This window comes from Vidua chalybeata, chromosome 3 (genome assembly GCF_026979565.1).
Source record: "Vidua chalybeata isolate OUT-0048 chromosome 3, bVidCha1 merged haplotype, whole genome shotgun sequence".
NCBI classification, from domain to species: Eukaryota; Metazoa; Chordata; class Aves; order Passeriformes; family Viduidae; genus Vidua; species Vidua chalybeata.
In genome coordinates this window covers 69464667-69480074 of record NC_071532.1, presented here as the reverse complement: position 1 = coordinate 69480074, position 15408 = coordinate 69464667, and the positions used below count along the sequence as shown (strand labels likewise).

The 15408-nt window shown below is 43.6% G+C and overlaps 1 protein-coding gene and 1 long non-coding RNA gene across 4 annotated transcripts in view; one reads left to right on the top strand and one right to left on the bottom strand.

Moving 5' to 3' along the window:
- The first annotated feature begins 87 nt into the window (after positions 1 to 87).
- LOC128785894 (uncharacterized) lies at positions 88 to 1580 on the top strand. The gene is made up of 2 exons (XR_008430086.1): positions 88 to 358; positions 1157 to 1580. It is a non-coding gene; the product is annotated as an uncharacterized LOC128785894 (long non-coding RNA).
- A 9938-nt stretch (positions 1581 to 11518) lies between these two features.
- The window catches only part of PDSS2 (decaprenyl diphosphate synthase subunit 2), a 118040-nt gene continuing 114150 nt past the window's right edge, over positions 11519 to 15408 (bottom strand). For all 3 annotated transcript variants that reach the window (XM_053939307.1, XM_053939308.1, XM_053939309.1), the window contains one exon: positions 11519 to 14277. In XM_053939307.1, the coding sequence (XP_053795282.1) occupies positions 14119 to 14277 (159 nt within the window). In that variant the 3' untranslated portion in view covers positions 11519 to 14118. The remainder of the gene's footprint in view (positions 14278 to 15408) is intronic.

Here is a 15408-nt window from a genome sequence, read left to right as displayed (position 1 = left end):
CGGTCTCGCGTGGACGCGGCACCCGCGCGCCCCGCAGAGTCAGGCGGCGGGCCGCGCACGTGCGCGCGCGGGGGAGGCGGCGGGGGGAGCCGCGTGCCCACGGCAGGTGGCGGCGAGCACGTGGCCGCGCGCGGGCACACGGTCCCGCATCCCCTCGCGCGCTTTCCCGACACCCACCCGCCACTCGCGTCCCGCCACCGCCACCGCCAGGCTGCGACAAAACTGGGGGGAGCCGGGTCATCCCCAGGCAGAGCTGGGCTCCGGCCGGGCCGGCGGAGAGACCGCCCGGCAGTTCCCAAGACCCCGGCCGCGGCCGCACCGATCCCGTAAATCCGTCCCCACGCCGGCGTGCCCGCGGGTGAGCCCGGGGCAGCCCTGCGGGCGGAGCTGGGGGACGCGCCGAGAGCTCCTCGCACACACGGGCTGTGACACCCGCACGCAGCCCCTGCCCGGCCCGGCAGGCTCCGGCCCCCGGCGCTGCCCGGAGCTGGCAGCGCCCGTGGGAGCGCTGCCCGCCCGCCTTTATGTGACCTTAACGCGGGTTTCTGTGCATAGCGCCAAGTAGGAAACGCCGGTGTTTGGTGCCACGTTAGGCTTAAGCCTGTACTTGTAAAAAAAAAAAGTTATTTCAGTAAGTTGGTATAATTCAGATCCCGGCTTTTTCCCACGCTGGTTAAACACAAGACTGCTTCCATGCTCCGCGTTTGCGGGGCAGATGGCAGCAGTGATTTATAAAACAGACATCACATTCTTTTTTAATTAAGTATCCTTGTAGATTTTATCTTCCCTGAAATTGACAGGAGCACATAAGACGTTACATTAGTCTGCCAAATCATACGTGCCCTTTCGACTAACAGCTTGTAGAAAACCAAACCGTTTCCCAAAGATTAAAAAATAATTAAAAAAAAATAAAAGTGGGACAGCGAAGTCTGGTTTTGTAACCTATTGCCAGTTCTAGCACTTATGCTTTTTTTGTCTATATGTAACACACCTTTGGAACTTGGCAGTTTTGCGTGAAATGTTTTACTTACAAAATTAACTCGGCCAGTGCTGCCGTTCCTAATAAATAGATTAATTTTGCTGTTAATAAAGGTACACAGCCAAGTGCTCTATTTATATTGTAATTGCTTTGCTGGGGTTTTTTTTTTTCCTCCAGAGTAAAAGAAGTTCAGTCTAAAGATGTTTATAAGAGGTGTTTATTATAAAATAAGTAGGTGAGGGCTGATACTGCCATGAAGCATGATGGACTCTGTGCAGCATGGAGGATGTATCCGATAGGAGTTACAAAGCAAATACACACCGTGTAAGTGGCAAGTAAATGTGAAGGTAGAACTCGTGTGGTCTGAGCAGTGCTGTGAATGTAACAGATAAATAAACCTTTCGTTTGTTATTTCAAACTATTTTTTAAAAAATTCAAAAGCAATAAAAAGACATGTAAGTCAACTGAGAAATAACTGGGAAAAAATCTCAGATAAATCTTCTGCCCCATAAATAGCTCAGTACTTTCCTAGTCACATGCTGTTTCCTCCGAACTGAACAATACAAAGAGTGCATCTTAAAATAAAAAATCCTCACCATTACAGATTTTTGGCGCTTTCTTTAGAAGCAGTTCTCTAAAATTTTGTTCTTCCACTTATGTCGCTCTTCTAAATTTAGCATTTGGGACTTTTGGTATGTTTACAGTGTCATATTCCATGAATAATCCTAACATATAATAGTTTGTTGATTTTAGCTTTGACTGCTCCTTTTATTATTGTTGTTGATAGACAGCTGTTAAAATGAGCCCTTAAAAGCGGGAACTACCAGCATTGTAGCTCCTCCGATGAATCACTCCAACGAAGGATACATTTATTAGCAAGACAAGTGTTCTGCAGTTAGCGCATCATTCTCTCTTTGGAGATAAAGAGCACTTCCCGCAAACTTTTCTGAGCCAGTTAGCGCTATGAACACGGAAGTTTACAGTATGGTTTGCCCCCTCCTTTATTGTAAGGATAATTGAGGCTTTTCTTAAAGGGTACCGTGCTTTAACACCTGGCCCAGCTGCTAAGTAGTGCTAGATCTCAGTTGGATTTTACTTGAATGCTTTACTTAGTGGGACTAAGAAAAGGCAACCATAAGGCAAGAGCAAGCCAGTGGAATCCCAAACTCAATTTCAGAGCCCTTGAGAAAATACCTTGCCAGTTTGAACTCCACCTCATTTCTGCTCTATAGTGCTGGCCTGAGGCATTGTAGCTACTAGGGACTCAAGCCCAGGAGGAGACCTGAAGGGCGTCAGCTAAGCATAAAGTAGCACGAGCATATTGTTGCAATAACAGTATTCAATGGAGAGGGAGCGAGCCAAATTGTCTCCAGGCAATGCAGGTAGCAAGCTTAGATTGGCTTCCGAGCCAGACAAGTTCCATTTCTTTTCACCATTTGAACTCGTGCTATACGCGTCATTTATTCAAATGTTCATCTTTCCCCCCACTTTGTGCCTTTGGCTCAAAAGCCACTCTGTGACACTGCGGCAATCTGTGAAAAATTCCAGGTCACCGGGGAGTGGAGTAGTGGTGCTCTAGCTAGAGAACTCTTCAGTAAAATAATCACCACTGCTCTCGATTACAATGGGGCATTACTGACTTGACCAAACCGCAGGAAACTTCAGTCATGCTACCAACACTGATGTGCTCAGGACCCCAGGGAAGCTGGAAGCACTGTTTGCATTTGTATGGAGTTCTCTAAGGGTGGGCTATGGCAGGTCCCTTGACCTTTACTTGTGGAAACTCTAAGGTGCCAGCCCTCCCCGGAGAATGCCTTCTCTGAGTTAGTTCAAAGGACCTAGTCGGCTAGAGATTCCCAGGGATGAGGAACCACGGTGGCTGGCAGGGAGGTGGCAGAGCTGGCAGTGCTTGTCCCTGAGCTGGGACTCAGAACAGCTCCGTTTGCTGGTGCTTGGTACGACAAGAAGAAGCAGAAGAATGAGCCTAAATTTAGAAGCCTTTTTGCTTCCTGTGCTGCAAACATTCGGGATAAGCAAGAATCCAACTCGAAACCTTCAGCAAGGCTTCTTTCTTGTAGATCTTTGCAATAGCCTACAGCACTCAGTAGCAGAGATGTGGCATGAGATGTCAAAAGCACTTTCATCACGAACTAATTTTGGCAGTTTCATTCTGTAAAAAGTACTGCTATGGTACTAGTACATCGTCTATCACTTCACCACATCTTGAAACTAGGCCACTGTGCAGCCAGACACAAGAGCTATGGAGCCCGGAAGGAAAAGAGATGAGAAACAGTGGGGTGTAGAGCCAGTTTCTTGAAACTTATATACATTTTATGTTAAGACTCTAATCGGAAAACAAGCCCCTTGTGCAAAAAGACGAGCTCACACCAGTAACCAGACTCCTTTCTGCTGCTCTTGGGCTGACTTTCAGTGATTCCTGTGTTGCTGGCCACACTGTGTGTGCAGCAGGCAGGGGAGGTGCCCGCTCTCGCAAGGCAGCCCAGAGCCAAGCGGCTGCTTTCTGCAATACAGTGCGATTTCTTAACCCGAATGTGGTTCCAGCCTTTGCTGGAAGGGTGCTTGTCTCTGGGGACAGCCAAGTGGATGGAGTCTCATATTTCCTGCGGGTTCCTCCGGGCTGGCTCGGGCTCAGCTGGGTTGGATGGGACGGGCAGGGTTGCCCTCTAGAGGGACGGCAGGGGGGACGCGGGTGTCCGGCTGGACTCGGAACTCCAGCGGTGTCAGGAGTCAGGCACTGACTCACCCAAATCGGGCAGATACTTAAATTAGACAGCTTGGAATTCACCTTAAATTATTTAGGCATGTATTTGATATAAATAAACTTCAAAGAGACTGAATACATTAGGGGAAGGGGAAAAAAAAAGCAGGTTCCAAAATCTTCTGCCTTGAATTAAAAGGGTCTGAAAGACACCATTTAAAAATCGGTCCAAATAACTCATCTGATTTGCAGTAAAATGTGTTCTGCAATTCATAATTTATAAAATGAAAATATTTAATGGCAAATAAAGCAACTCGATAACAAACTTTGCATACCTTCATGTTCTTCACAGCCAGTGCAGCTGAAAGGACATGTATGGACACATTGCACAGGAATATTTGGAAGCTCTGTTGGCCCACAGGCAACAATACTGAACAAGTACCATGCTGTGGGCAATATCCATACATTGCTGTAACCCGGGCAGAGATGAACAGTGGCAGACATCTGAACTTTATTTATATTTTTAAACTTCCTGTGGCTGCAAGCAGTGTTGGAGGGTTCTGCCAGCAAAATACTACACTAGTTGGGAAACACTGGTTTAGAGTACCAGTTAATATAATATAATTGCGCTTTTTTTTTTTTTTTCTCCCAAGAAACAAACATGACACTCTGGGTTTTTTTTTTAATTTTATAGCAACACTGCTTCTTGTTCTTAGGTATAATGATAGATGCCACTGGAAACTTCAAAATTTTGTGTTTAGCTAGACTTCACAGAGATGGGCAAGATGTAATAATGTTGCTTGCTGAATCAAGGATATCAAAATAGAGAATATATATAAATGGCATCTTTGGATTTTAAAAACAAGTCTGTTCATCTCCAAATGCATGTGGGTTGGAAATCTTAAGAGTTTAGCTCACAAATTTCAAAAAAAATGAACACTCATTATAAGAAAACCCTTTTCTAGCCTGAAGTAGCACCAGAGTGTACTGGCAAGACAACAGATATGTAACACTTGAGCACCAAAGGAAGAAGAATTTTATATAAAAGCTTAAAATAAAAAAGAGATTGAAGCCGAAGTGGAAGAGTAGAACAGAAATGTAAAGGAGCTTCAAGAATAGAGTAACTCAACCCAGTGAGCAACCTAAATTCTCCTTCTGTGCTGCAGCAGTTTACTTAGACATCAGTTGCATCCGTAACTGTTTAAAAAATGACAAATCTGAGCAACTTCACTCTTGGAAGCATAAGCCTCTTTTAATCTCTTGGCAATGAAATCGCAGTTCTCTTTACTCTATGTTAGTTCAGCCAAGAACTGCGCCATTGTGCGCTATTTCACAGCTTTGCATTTAAAAAGAAGTAATGCTCACTTAATGCACAGTCATCCTATTATTGACACCGTAACTAACTCTGAACGATCAAACATTTATCCCATAAAGGTCTGTTTGCCAAGTTCTGTTTTACATCCAGAAGAGGTAAATACAGCCTGGGAAGTTCTTTCTCCCAAAGATGTCCACATCTCCCAGTCAAGTGCAAACAGCACACTCTCCTTTGTGTGCTTAACACTCAGTTCCATATCTTGCCCATTATATGGAGAAAGAATATTTTGGACCAGTTGTATAGTCTCATACCTCACTTAGATATGTAAGTTCAAGTGCAGTGCTTGCAACAATATTAGAAAAAATGAATTGTGAAGCAATGTAGAAAACTAGGTTTCTTTGAGAACTCAGCTGGATGATTTAGCTTTTGTTATTATTATTAGTTTTATTTTTTTTTTTGTCTGTAAACAACTGTTATTTTTAAATCAAAGAAGCGTTATTCAGATTGTAGGAATCCTCTTTGTTTCAGGTCCCAAAACTGAAACAGCCTTTCTAGGTTTTTTGAGGTCCAGCTGCTTCTGTCATAGCCAACATCTTATACAGTCCTTTTCACAAAAAGTCACTGTCTTAGAAGCAGCTAGCGATTCTCCCTTCTCGGTCTTTACCCTCAGCCTTGCTCTTTGGGTGGATAGGAATCTTCCCTTCTGAATTTACCTTAACTCTGGATCTCTGGCTCATGGCTACTCGATGCCCTAATCCACCCAGTTATAACCTATCTAGTACAACCTAGTATGCAGCCACACCCTACAGCAGTGCCTTTGAGAACAATCATGAATATAAAAGGTGAATGCATTTTATCCAACAGCAATTTCCCTTTGATATTGGTGAAAATTCAATCTGGACTGAATTTTTTAATAAAAACTGTAGGCATGGGGACCTGGGTTTACAATAAGAAAAAAACCACCTGCTTGGTGGTTATTACTACAATAGAATGTGATTGAAAGCAATTACTTTTCATAAAAGTTTATGTAAGAAATACTTCTAATCATTAGTAATGTGACCACTTTTAGCAGCAGCAGTCATCTTCAAGAAATACTAGATGTTTAAACCCTGTTTATTTTTCTGCAAAGATATCTTAGTATATTCCATCTAAAAGCTGTGTATATTGCGTGTGGTCTTACATAACATGAACAGAGGTAGGGACATTCACAGTTTTTATACTTTGGATATAAATGAAATTGTTTGATTAAAAATAAATCTTACTAATACAGACATTTTTTCTGTAATGTTCTCCTGCTAAACCCATTTTTATGAAAATAATGATGCAAGCAACTAAGTGTAATTGTAGAAAATTATTGCTAGTGATTTGCATATGAAATACACACCTTTTACAGCCTCCAGTACCATTGTTCAATGAGCTTATAAATAGTACAGCTGAAATGCTGCAAACAGAAAACTGCTTTCGATGGGCACATGCTATGAATGAAGAAATGTTCAGACACAATGTGCAACTTGGAGAGCTTTCATCAAAACTAGCCAAGAGGGAAAAAAGCTTCATTTCCTAACCATGCTGTGTTTTGGATAAGCTGGTCACATAGAAAAACCATCACTGCAGAGAGTAAAGCTTTTTAAAATAAGGGTTAATATTTTTTTATGGGGGAAAAGAAAAAAACCCCGAATCTATTGGTACTTGTTGAGATTTTTCTAATGGCTTCTGCATAACATTTAATTTCTATAATTTGATACTTTAATAACTGCTAAGATTTGAACCTTGCAATTGAGGCCAGTCATTTGCTATAGTCATTGAAGGCATAGAAAAGTCTAGTTTTAAGATATTGTCTTTGTTTCAAGTAAAATACATCCATGTACAATTTTAAAACTAAAAATGATGAGCATTGCTCTAATAATAAAGCAGAGTATTTTCAATCTTTGCTATTTGGGGCAAGGGGTGGAGGGAGGAAGACGAAGTGGAATAGGGTAAAGAAGGAAATGTCAAAGTGAGATTTTTTTTGTAATGTTGCTGCAAAATTGCAGTTCTCCTACACAATATAACAAAATATGCCTCAAATAGAATTTAATAGAGAAATTTCTTAAAAACCAGATAAATCTGAGAACTGCTGTTTTAGTTATCAGTGGGACACCTGCCTGTCACTATTAGCCAAGAGGAATGTTCTTGTATGATGCGATCCCTCTTTTCTCCTGCAGACAGTCTTGCAATTTCACCCGCAGAACACTGCTTTCCAGGTTAGCACGTAAACCGTCTTGTTGCTCTTGCTATTTTGGAGAAAAAGGTTGTCTTTCCTCAAGAGAGGCACACTGACTAAAGTATTCTGCAAACAGGTGTGAATTCAAGGCAACTTCACGCACTGCAGAGAAGGAATCTCCTACACAGGGGGGAGCCCGAGCATTCTCCGGCTGCTGTCAGGGAGTTGGGAATACGGCAGCAACGCCGGGAGCTGCGGGCAGAGTCACGCACAAGTGCATGAAGGGCTGGACAAAGGTGACTGCAGGAGGCTTTGGTGTATCGATGTCAATTTGTTTGTCACCCTCTTCTCCCCTTCTCAGCTCAGAGCAAGCTCTGTACTTTACCTTTTTGCTTATTTTAAAGGCATTTGCTATACGAATTTTAGCTTAATGGCCACCTCTTAGCTTTAGAAAACCAGGCTTAGTCTAAAAGAGAAACACGTGAATGCTAATTATGTAAATAATTGATGCATTTTAGGGATTGGTTTCCGAAAGGTGGAACAAAAAAGGATAATTTAATTCAAAGACCTTCAGAACAGTTGACTTTCAGAACTGGAAATATTCTTTCCTTTGAACTGCTTTGAGAGACTGAAAAGCTTTAGCTCTTTATTTTTGGTAAGACACTGTGCAGGTAAAAGACTTTGAAGACTACAAAGAATAAAAAAAGTTTGATGCCTCACTCTTCTGTGAGATTGAAGTAGCTGACGAGAGTAGTGACAGCCAGTGCTCTGACCCAGAAGCCACTTTCTTGACAAATCTGCAGCATGGCACAATTGCCTGAGTTAGCCTTTTGTGCTGATGAAAATTCAAATACTGCTTGGAAGAAAAAGCCACGGGGAGATCTCACTGGCACGTGTACCCCTGAGAACACTGGTCTGGCATCCTTAGCACCGCTTGGGGCAAGAAGCACTCCCCAGCAGCTCCAGAGAATGCCTCCTTAATGTTTCCATTAAGCCAAAAAGAGCTTTTCAATCTTTTAGCAACTTCTGTCAAGTTCAACACTAAGTCAAATATGGGCCACGTGTGCATTCTTTCTTGCCAATAAGGCAAGGCACATGAGGGCTACATTGAGAGAAGCACAGCCAGCTGATCAGGTGTGCCAGGCCATCAAATCCATGTACTCAAATAAACCTGGTAACCCCTTTCCTTCCCTGGCCAGAGCCAGAGCCCCTCAATGCCTGGATGGTGTATTCATTACCTGATCCTTTTTCTGCCAACCAGAAGTTCTACACTGGGGTCAAATGCAGTATCAGTCCTTCTGTGCTGCTGGGGAAGTACTCAATAGCAACCAGAGTGCCAATTCTCCTGTATGGGCCCTTTTTGGCCACCAAATTCCTTGCAATTCACATTTGAATGTGAATTACCCCAGCTTCCACATTTGAAGCATCCCACTGCCCCATGCTCTCCTCATGGTAATGCAGACAGAACCACAGGGTGGCACACAAATATGCACATGGCACCCTCTGAGCAGAAAACAGCTCCCTTGTCAGCCTAGATGGTGGCTGGTAGGGAGGAGGAGAACACACTTGGTCTTTGAATAGCTGGAACTGTTGGGAGTCTCTCCCCAGCTGAGGCACAGGTCTGCAGGGGTGGGTGGGAGAGAGATTCTCTTTGAATTGCTGCAGCAGACTGGCCAATCTACCCACAGCTGGGGCCTTGATGTCTGGCCAAGTCACGAGCACCAGGTGCTGGCATATGATGATTATGCTCCATACAAACTTCCACACAAACATGCAAACATGCTCCATACAAACATGCATCACAGGCACTGGATTTCATTTGGGTCTTTAGATGCCTGGTTGTTATCCAGGCTGCTGTAGATCACCTCCACCACTGCTAATTCCCTCTGAGACTGGATAATCGCAGTGGTTGTCCACTTTTGCCTTAACAGTTTACATGACCTTCTTCAAGGGGATACTTTACACTCAACACAAGCTGCCTCCAGAGGCTGCTGATTTTTGCTCCTTTTCCAATCCTTTTGTTGATCCCCCATTCCCTTGTGAAGGATCCCAGCTGCTGGGCTTCCTTGCTCTCTAATTCCTGACTGTTGGCTCCAGTACCACAGCTGATAATTAGCTCACCAGGCTGATGGCTATAATATTTATGTGTATCTTGCAGCTTACTCAGGGATAAGGAGTTGATGATTTCTGCCTTGTTCATGATTTCTATCAGTTTCCCCTCGTGTTCTTGTGACTGTTCTGCTGCACAACAGGCTGCCTCTCAAAATCCTCTTCCTGCTCCCAACTTGGCAAAGTTTTCTCCCCGACTGAGGCAATTTACTTCTGCCTCCATTGTTTCTTCTTGACTATAGGGGTAACTGATAGAGTTGAGAGGTGGGTGTCTGGCTTAGCCATGGTGGTTTCTGTGTGTCTTCAGACAAAGAGACAATCTCTGCCCTCTAAGGGTGCTGAAGAGTTCTTGGCAGGGTTAGGTCAGGTCCAGCACAGTGTGAGAAGTTGTGTCCCTTTAGCATAGCCAGGGCATCCTTTTCTCAAGTGTACTGTCACGTCTTCAGGATCCTGCACTTGTTTGGCAGTCAGGTCCCACCCACACCATCAGAGGTAAAACTGTTCTAGATACCTTGCCACCCATGACCACACAACCTCAGGGCACACCCCTGTGTGATATTACTAAATACTCAATTAATCCTACAAAAAGCTGGATACAGATTTGTGAGACACACTCACGTGAACATTCTGATTACCCAGGAGTGTTCAAAATACTGAAGAGTCATTTTTACAAGGTGGAAAGCAACCCTGCAGGAGGCGAAGGGGAAGGTGCTATTGTTTCCTCCACAAACTGTCTCTCAGAGGAGAGAAAAGGTGTAATTGTTAATTATCTCCACGAGATGGTTCCCGATGTACTGGGACAGCAGCAACGCACCAAATTAGGCTCAGGGCCAGTGCTTTCATCATAGTTCTCCAAGGGAAAACACAACCAAAGTGCTACACAGCACAGCAAACTGCAAAACACAAACCCAGCCTTCAACAAGCTCTCAAATCGTCGTGTTTACTCCTGAGCAAGACAGGGAGTGGGTAAGGGAACAAATAAACTTGAATCAACGGTAAGTAAGTCAACGTCGTGGCCAGCAATACCTAAACAGGCATAAAGGGTTCCCTCTAGCACACTCTGGTAAAACATCTAATTATCTTGAGCCCTAAGTGTCCCATCCTGGGTATCAAAAATAATTGTGTTGGATGGCAGCTAAGCACCTCAGAGCTGCTCAATGAGTGTCCCCCACCATGGGATGTACTGTGGGTTTTTAGTTCTGTACAGACAAAGGATGGATACAGTCCCTCCTAGAGGTACTTTCTGGGCTGAGATGAAGCACATCTGGGGTGCGACAGGCCCAACCAAGTCCAGTGTGGTACATCCCACCCTCTGTGCCCAGCACAGAGGAACAGGGAGCAGCATGCCTCTCTATCCAGCTGAGGCAGTGTGGGGCCAGAGGCAGGCAAACAAGGGTTTTTTGCATGACTTGCTGTCATGACTTTACTAAAAGTAAATGCAGAATCACTCAAAGAGTGTTTACAAGCAGATGAGGGAGATCTGAATAGTATAAAGGTAGTCTGCTGAGGTGCCTTATGATTAAATCCTATTTCCCCCTGGTATTTGCTGGTGCTTCAGCTCAGCGAGCATGAGTGGGGGCAAGGAGACTCAGATCAGAAGAGCTTTTTACTGAACAACTTCTGTTCCTGGAACAATTTGAGGCCACAATCCTAAAGGTCAAAAATATTGTGGGAAACTGAAATTGATGCCACCAATAAAAGACACAATTTTAGTAGATTCTTCTAAAAATCCCTAACCATTAACAGAGAAGTGTCTCCACACTCTACCCCAGAAAAGAGCAAGTGAGAAACTTTGTGGGTTGAGTTAAAGACAGTTTAATAGATAAAAGGGGAAAAAATGAAAACAAAACCATGAAAAACAAGCAAGGAAAAAACAATCACTATCAGTTGATTGACAGTCCCCAAGCAACAGACCCCTGGAACATCCCCCCTCCCCATCCCCAGTTTTTATTGCTGAGCATGATCTTATACAGCACAGACTATCTCTGAGGTCAGCTGTCCCAGCTGTGCCCCCTCCTGCCCCTTGCCCACAACCAACCCCTCACTGGGTGTCAGAGAGAGGAGCAGAGAAAGCCTTGGTACCTTGCAAGCACTGCTGAGCACAGTGGTTGTGCCACGCTGTTTTAGTTACACATCCAAAACATGGGGCTGGACAGGATACTACAAAGAAAATTAGCGCCATCACAAGTGGGATGCAGTAGATCAAGATAATTTTTTTTATTTCAATTTGGTTTAAAAAGCAGCTGGGACCTCGTCCTGTATTTTGTGCATTTGTGGAATGGTGCAGCAATTCCATAGTGGTGATAAGTTCAGAGGAGCAGCCACCAGGAATGTCTGGTTGAGTAGCTGGGTGACTGAAGTAAATGGTGCGAATGCCTTCCTCAGACCACAGGCCTCCCTCTCCCTGACCTGCTTTAGAGGAAGGTGAGAACAAGGAACCAAGGAGACAAAAATAAGACCATGACCAGACCAGCCCTAAGGCTGTTATTGCTCAGAAACCGTATGAGGTGTGAGGAGTACATTAGTACACAGCAATGACTAATTCACCTGGAGTCTGACAGACGGGTACAATACTTTGCTTGTAGTTTACCTGGACGAAACAAGACAACGAAGAATTTCTGAAGAATTACAGGCAAAAACCTAAAATATAAGATTACTTGATAATATTGATAACGGACAATTCACATTGTTTGGTATTTTTTAAAATTAAGGTTGAATTATTTAAGAGCAATCAGAACATTCTGGTGATAAAAATAATTTTAAAAAGTAATTAATTTTTGGTGATTACCCTTTATTGGTAACAAGTACAAATAAAAATTTGTACTTGCATGAAAAAATAAGTGAGGTGTACATAGTTCTGCAGTATGTTTGGTATTTCTTTAGCACAGCTGAGGTGTGCTTCCCAAGCTTTCTGCAGCCCTAAATCATTATGAACCAATTAACATAGATGTAAGACAAAGAAAAGATGATGAATGGCTCTTACTTCATGTAATATGTAAAAACAAGAGCCAAAGAAAGCTGAAATGTAACTCTGGTTGAACTTAGGTAGTTCTTTCAAGCACGTTTTTTATTAGAACTTCAGGGAACTTAATGGGTAACTGCCTGGAATAAACCACACTTCTCAGTGCTTCTGTCTTCAGCCTTCCTGCTGCAATAACAAAAGTAACTCAGAGAGAAGTTCCAGAGTCTTGGGAAGAGAGAAAATGCCAGGGCAGGAAAGCCAGAAAGTGCAAGTAAGAAGGGCTCTGGTGTTGAAGCCATTCTCCAGAGCAAAGTGAGTCCTGAGTTCTGGATGCTGCTCCTAAACAAAGATTGTAATTCAAGGTTGCTTCTTATACATAAAGTATCATGGTATAATGTGGGCAGAATGTACACAGAATATTATGTACATTACACAGGATGTATTTTCAGTATATTTTTAGAGGATAGAGTTTTTATTTATATTTTGCATTTGGTGGAATGCAACACGCTGATCTATGACAAACAAGCTGTGCGACGGGGAGGGAGCGCAGGGGGAAAAGGAGGGAGGAGAAAATTTAACAGAAATAACTCCACTTAGTGTTTGAGTGAGGGATGTAATGAAATCTGTTTGCTGTGCTAGCTGTCTCCAGATTGGGCTGTAATTACACCACAGAAGGAAGAAAGGTAGCTGAGTCTCAATCTAGATCATTTATGTAAACTCAGCCTTCTTGTCAACGGCATTCTCAGATTGCACGAGTGCAAACCACAAAAATCATCTCCTATGAACAAAACAGAGACGGTCTCAAATTGCAGGCTTCTGATACACCTTATAAGCCATCTGTAATTGGACTTGAAAATCCAACATGCTGAGGTTCAAAACTTCCCCAGTATTTTCTGCATTTTATTCAGTGCAGTGACTACTCACGGAGGAGCATTCCTGCTTCCTTTTTGCCAAAGGCTTATGTCTAGCCTTACAAATTAACATTTATTTGGCTTAAATTAACACAAGTGTCACAACATAGGAAATTCTTTTGTGTAAGACTCTGTTGAAACAAACTGCTGGATCTGAGGGAGAGAATAGAGTTGGAAAAGAGCTGGAAAAACCTCATTCTTTGACCCAGAGCAACATTTTACATAGGCACAGTATAAACTCCAGGCACTCAGTTCCCTTAACAGAGCCAAATTAATATTTGATTAAATATTTTAAAGCTCCTACTAACCATGCTTGACACATTTTCTCAGCAAGTTTCTCAAATAAAGAACTCATTAGGCACAGGGTAATTTTACATTTGAATACATAAAAAGAGCATGAGGAGACATAACTGCGTGCAGACAGAGAGGGATTTCCCCCCATTCATCCCCGAACTGCCCTTCCCCTTGGATCAGGGTATGTTAATTCCTGGCTTCGGCAGCTCACTCTCTGGGCAGGTTTGAGCGGGTTTCTCGTGACACCTGGATCTTCACGCCCTTCCATCCCTCCCTCCCTCTATCCCTCCCTCTGGCAGGAAAACCACCGGCCTCCACCCTGGCGCCGTCCCCGCTGGTGCCCAATCAATACCGACTTATTTCCTGTCCATTTGCTGAGGTCACGGAAACGGGACTCATTAATTATTTCTACCGGTGCAGCCTCAAGTGCGCTTCTGGCACGACAAGCGAAAACCGTCTGTGACCTTTTTTCTTTCCTCTCCTGAATTTCACTGGTGCTGGCGGCAGCGAGCGCGCGTTCCTCTGCCGGGATGGGATGAGGTGATCAGAGGTGTGAGGTGGCTCTGGTGTCCCCGCCCGGCTGCTTCCACCTGTGGAGGGAGAGATGCTCCTCCCGGAGCAGCAGGTCAGGGAAACCTGGTCACGGCGTAGACGATGTTGGCCAAGGCGTCCCTGGCCTCCGAGGGAGGGAATCGCTCCAGGGCTGCCAGAGCTCTGTTTCCGTGGCAGCGGCAGAGGTCGATGGCAGAAGTCACACCTTTGCCAGCCTTGATCGCTTCCTGCAGCTGTTGGAAAACACAGGCACATCGGTGTGGGGAGTGTTTCAGCCGTGCACAATTATCTCTGGGAGCACAGGGCTTCTACCGCCTCTTCCCGAGGTAAAGGCAAAGCCAAAGCCATCAGACAAAGCCCTTAAATCCTCTCAGCTGCTCTGTTTAGCCCCCCACGAAGCAGCAGCGAAACTGTGTGTAATGGAAACTACACCACCCCTTATTTCATCACCTGAAAGATGCTGGCTCTCCAAAGGGCACACTTAAACTAAAAAAATAAAACCAAATTTTTAAATATCTGAACATTTCATATCTCAGCCACTGCCTGAGAGCTCTTGTTCAGAACTAGCAAACCAGCCATTTGCTCACACTCCTGTTTTCTGCAGTGAAAACCTGCATTTTATGAATACCCATTCCATCCCCTGCTTTCAGAAACCATCATAGGATGACACAGGTGGAACAACTGTATTTTTAAATAGGATTTCTATTTATAGACCATGTGATTATATTGGTCATAGTGGACAAAAGCAAATTTTGTCAGTAAAATGTGGTAAACTATCATACTGAACTCCATGCAAACTCCATGTTATCAATAAGGCTAGGGAATTTGACAAAGGCTTGGTGATACACCATATGAGAAAGAAAATACTTTCATGGAATAACTGACATTTCATAGCAAGTTGCTGGAAAGATTTGGCACCTAAAAACTTGAGTAAATGATGGGTTAAATTTCCTATAAAATACTACATACAAAATTGACAAAATAAAGCATGTTATTTTAACCACACCTGAACTTAGCAGAACTCTAAACAGCTTCTATTAAGGGCTTTTTTATTTTTAATTAGTATTTTTTTAACAGCACCATGAGACTGTCATGAAACACTATTACATTTTTTACTCTAAAATAATAAAAAATACAGGTGTTTCCAGACCAACTCCAGCCTGATGCCTCATCCAAGAGCCTGGGAACAAAGGCCAGGTGGATCTTTGGGATTTGATTTCTCCAGAAGCATTACAGCATTTCATGATCTTTAACATGCCCTACACAGCTTTCAGGTATCGACAGTAACAAACTATACAGGGTTTCCCAAGTCATGTTTTTCATCAATACACAGCTCAGTGCCCAAATTATTTAAAACATACATC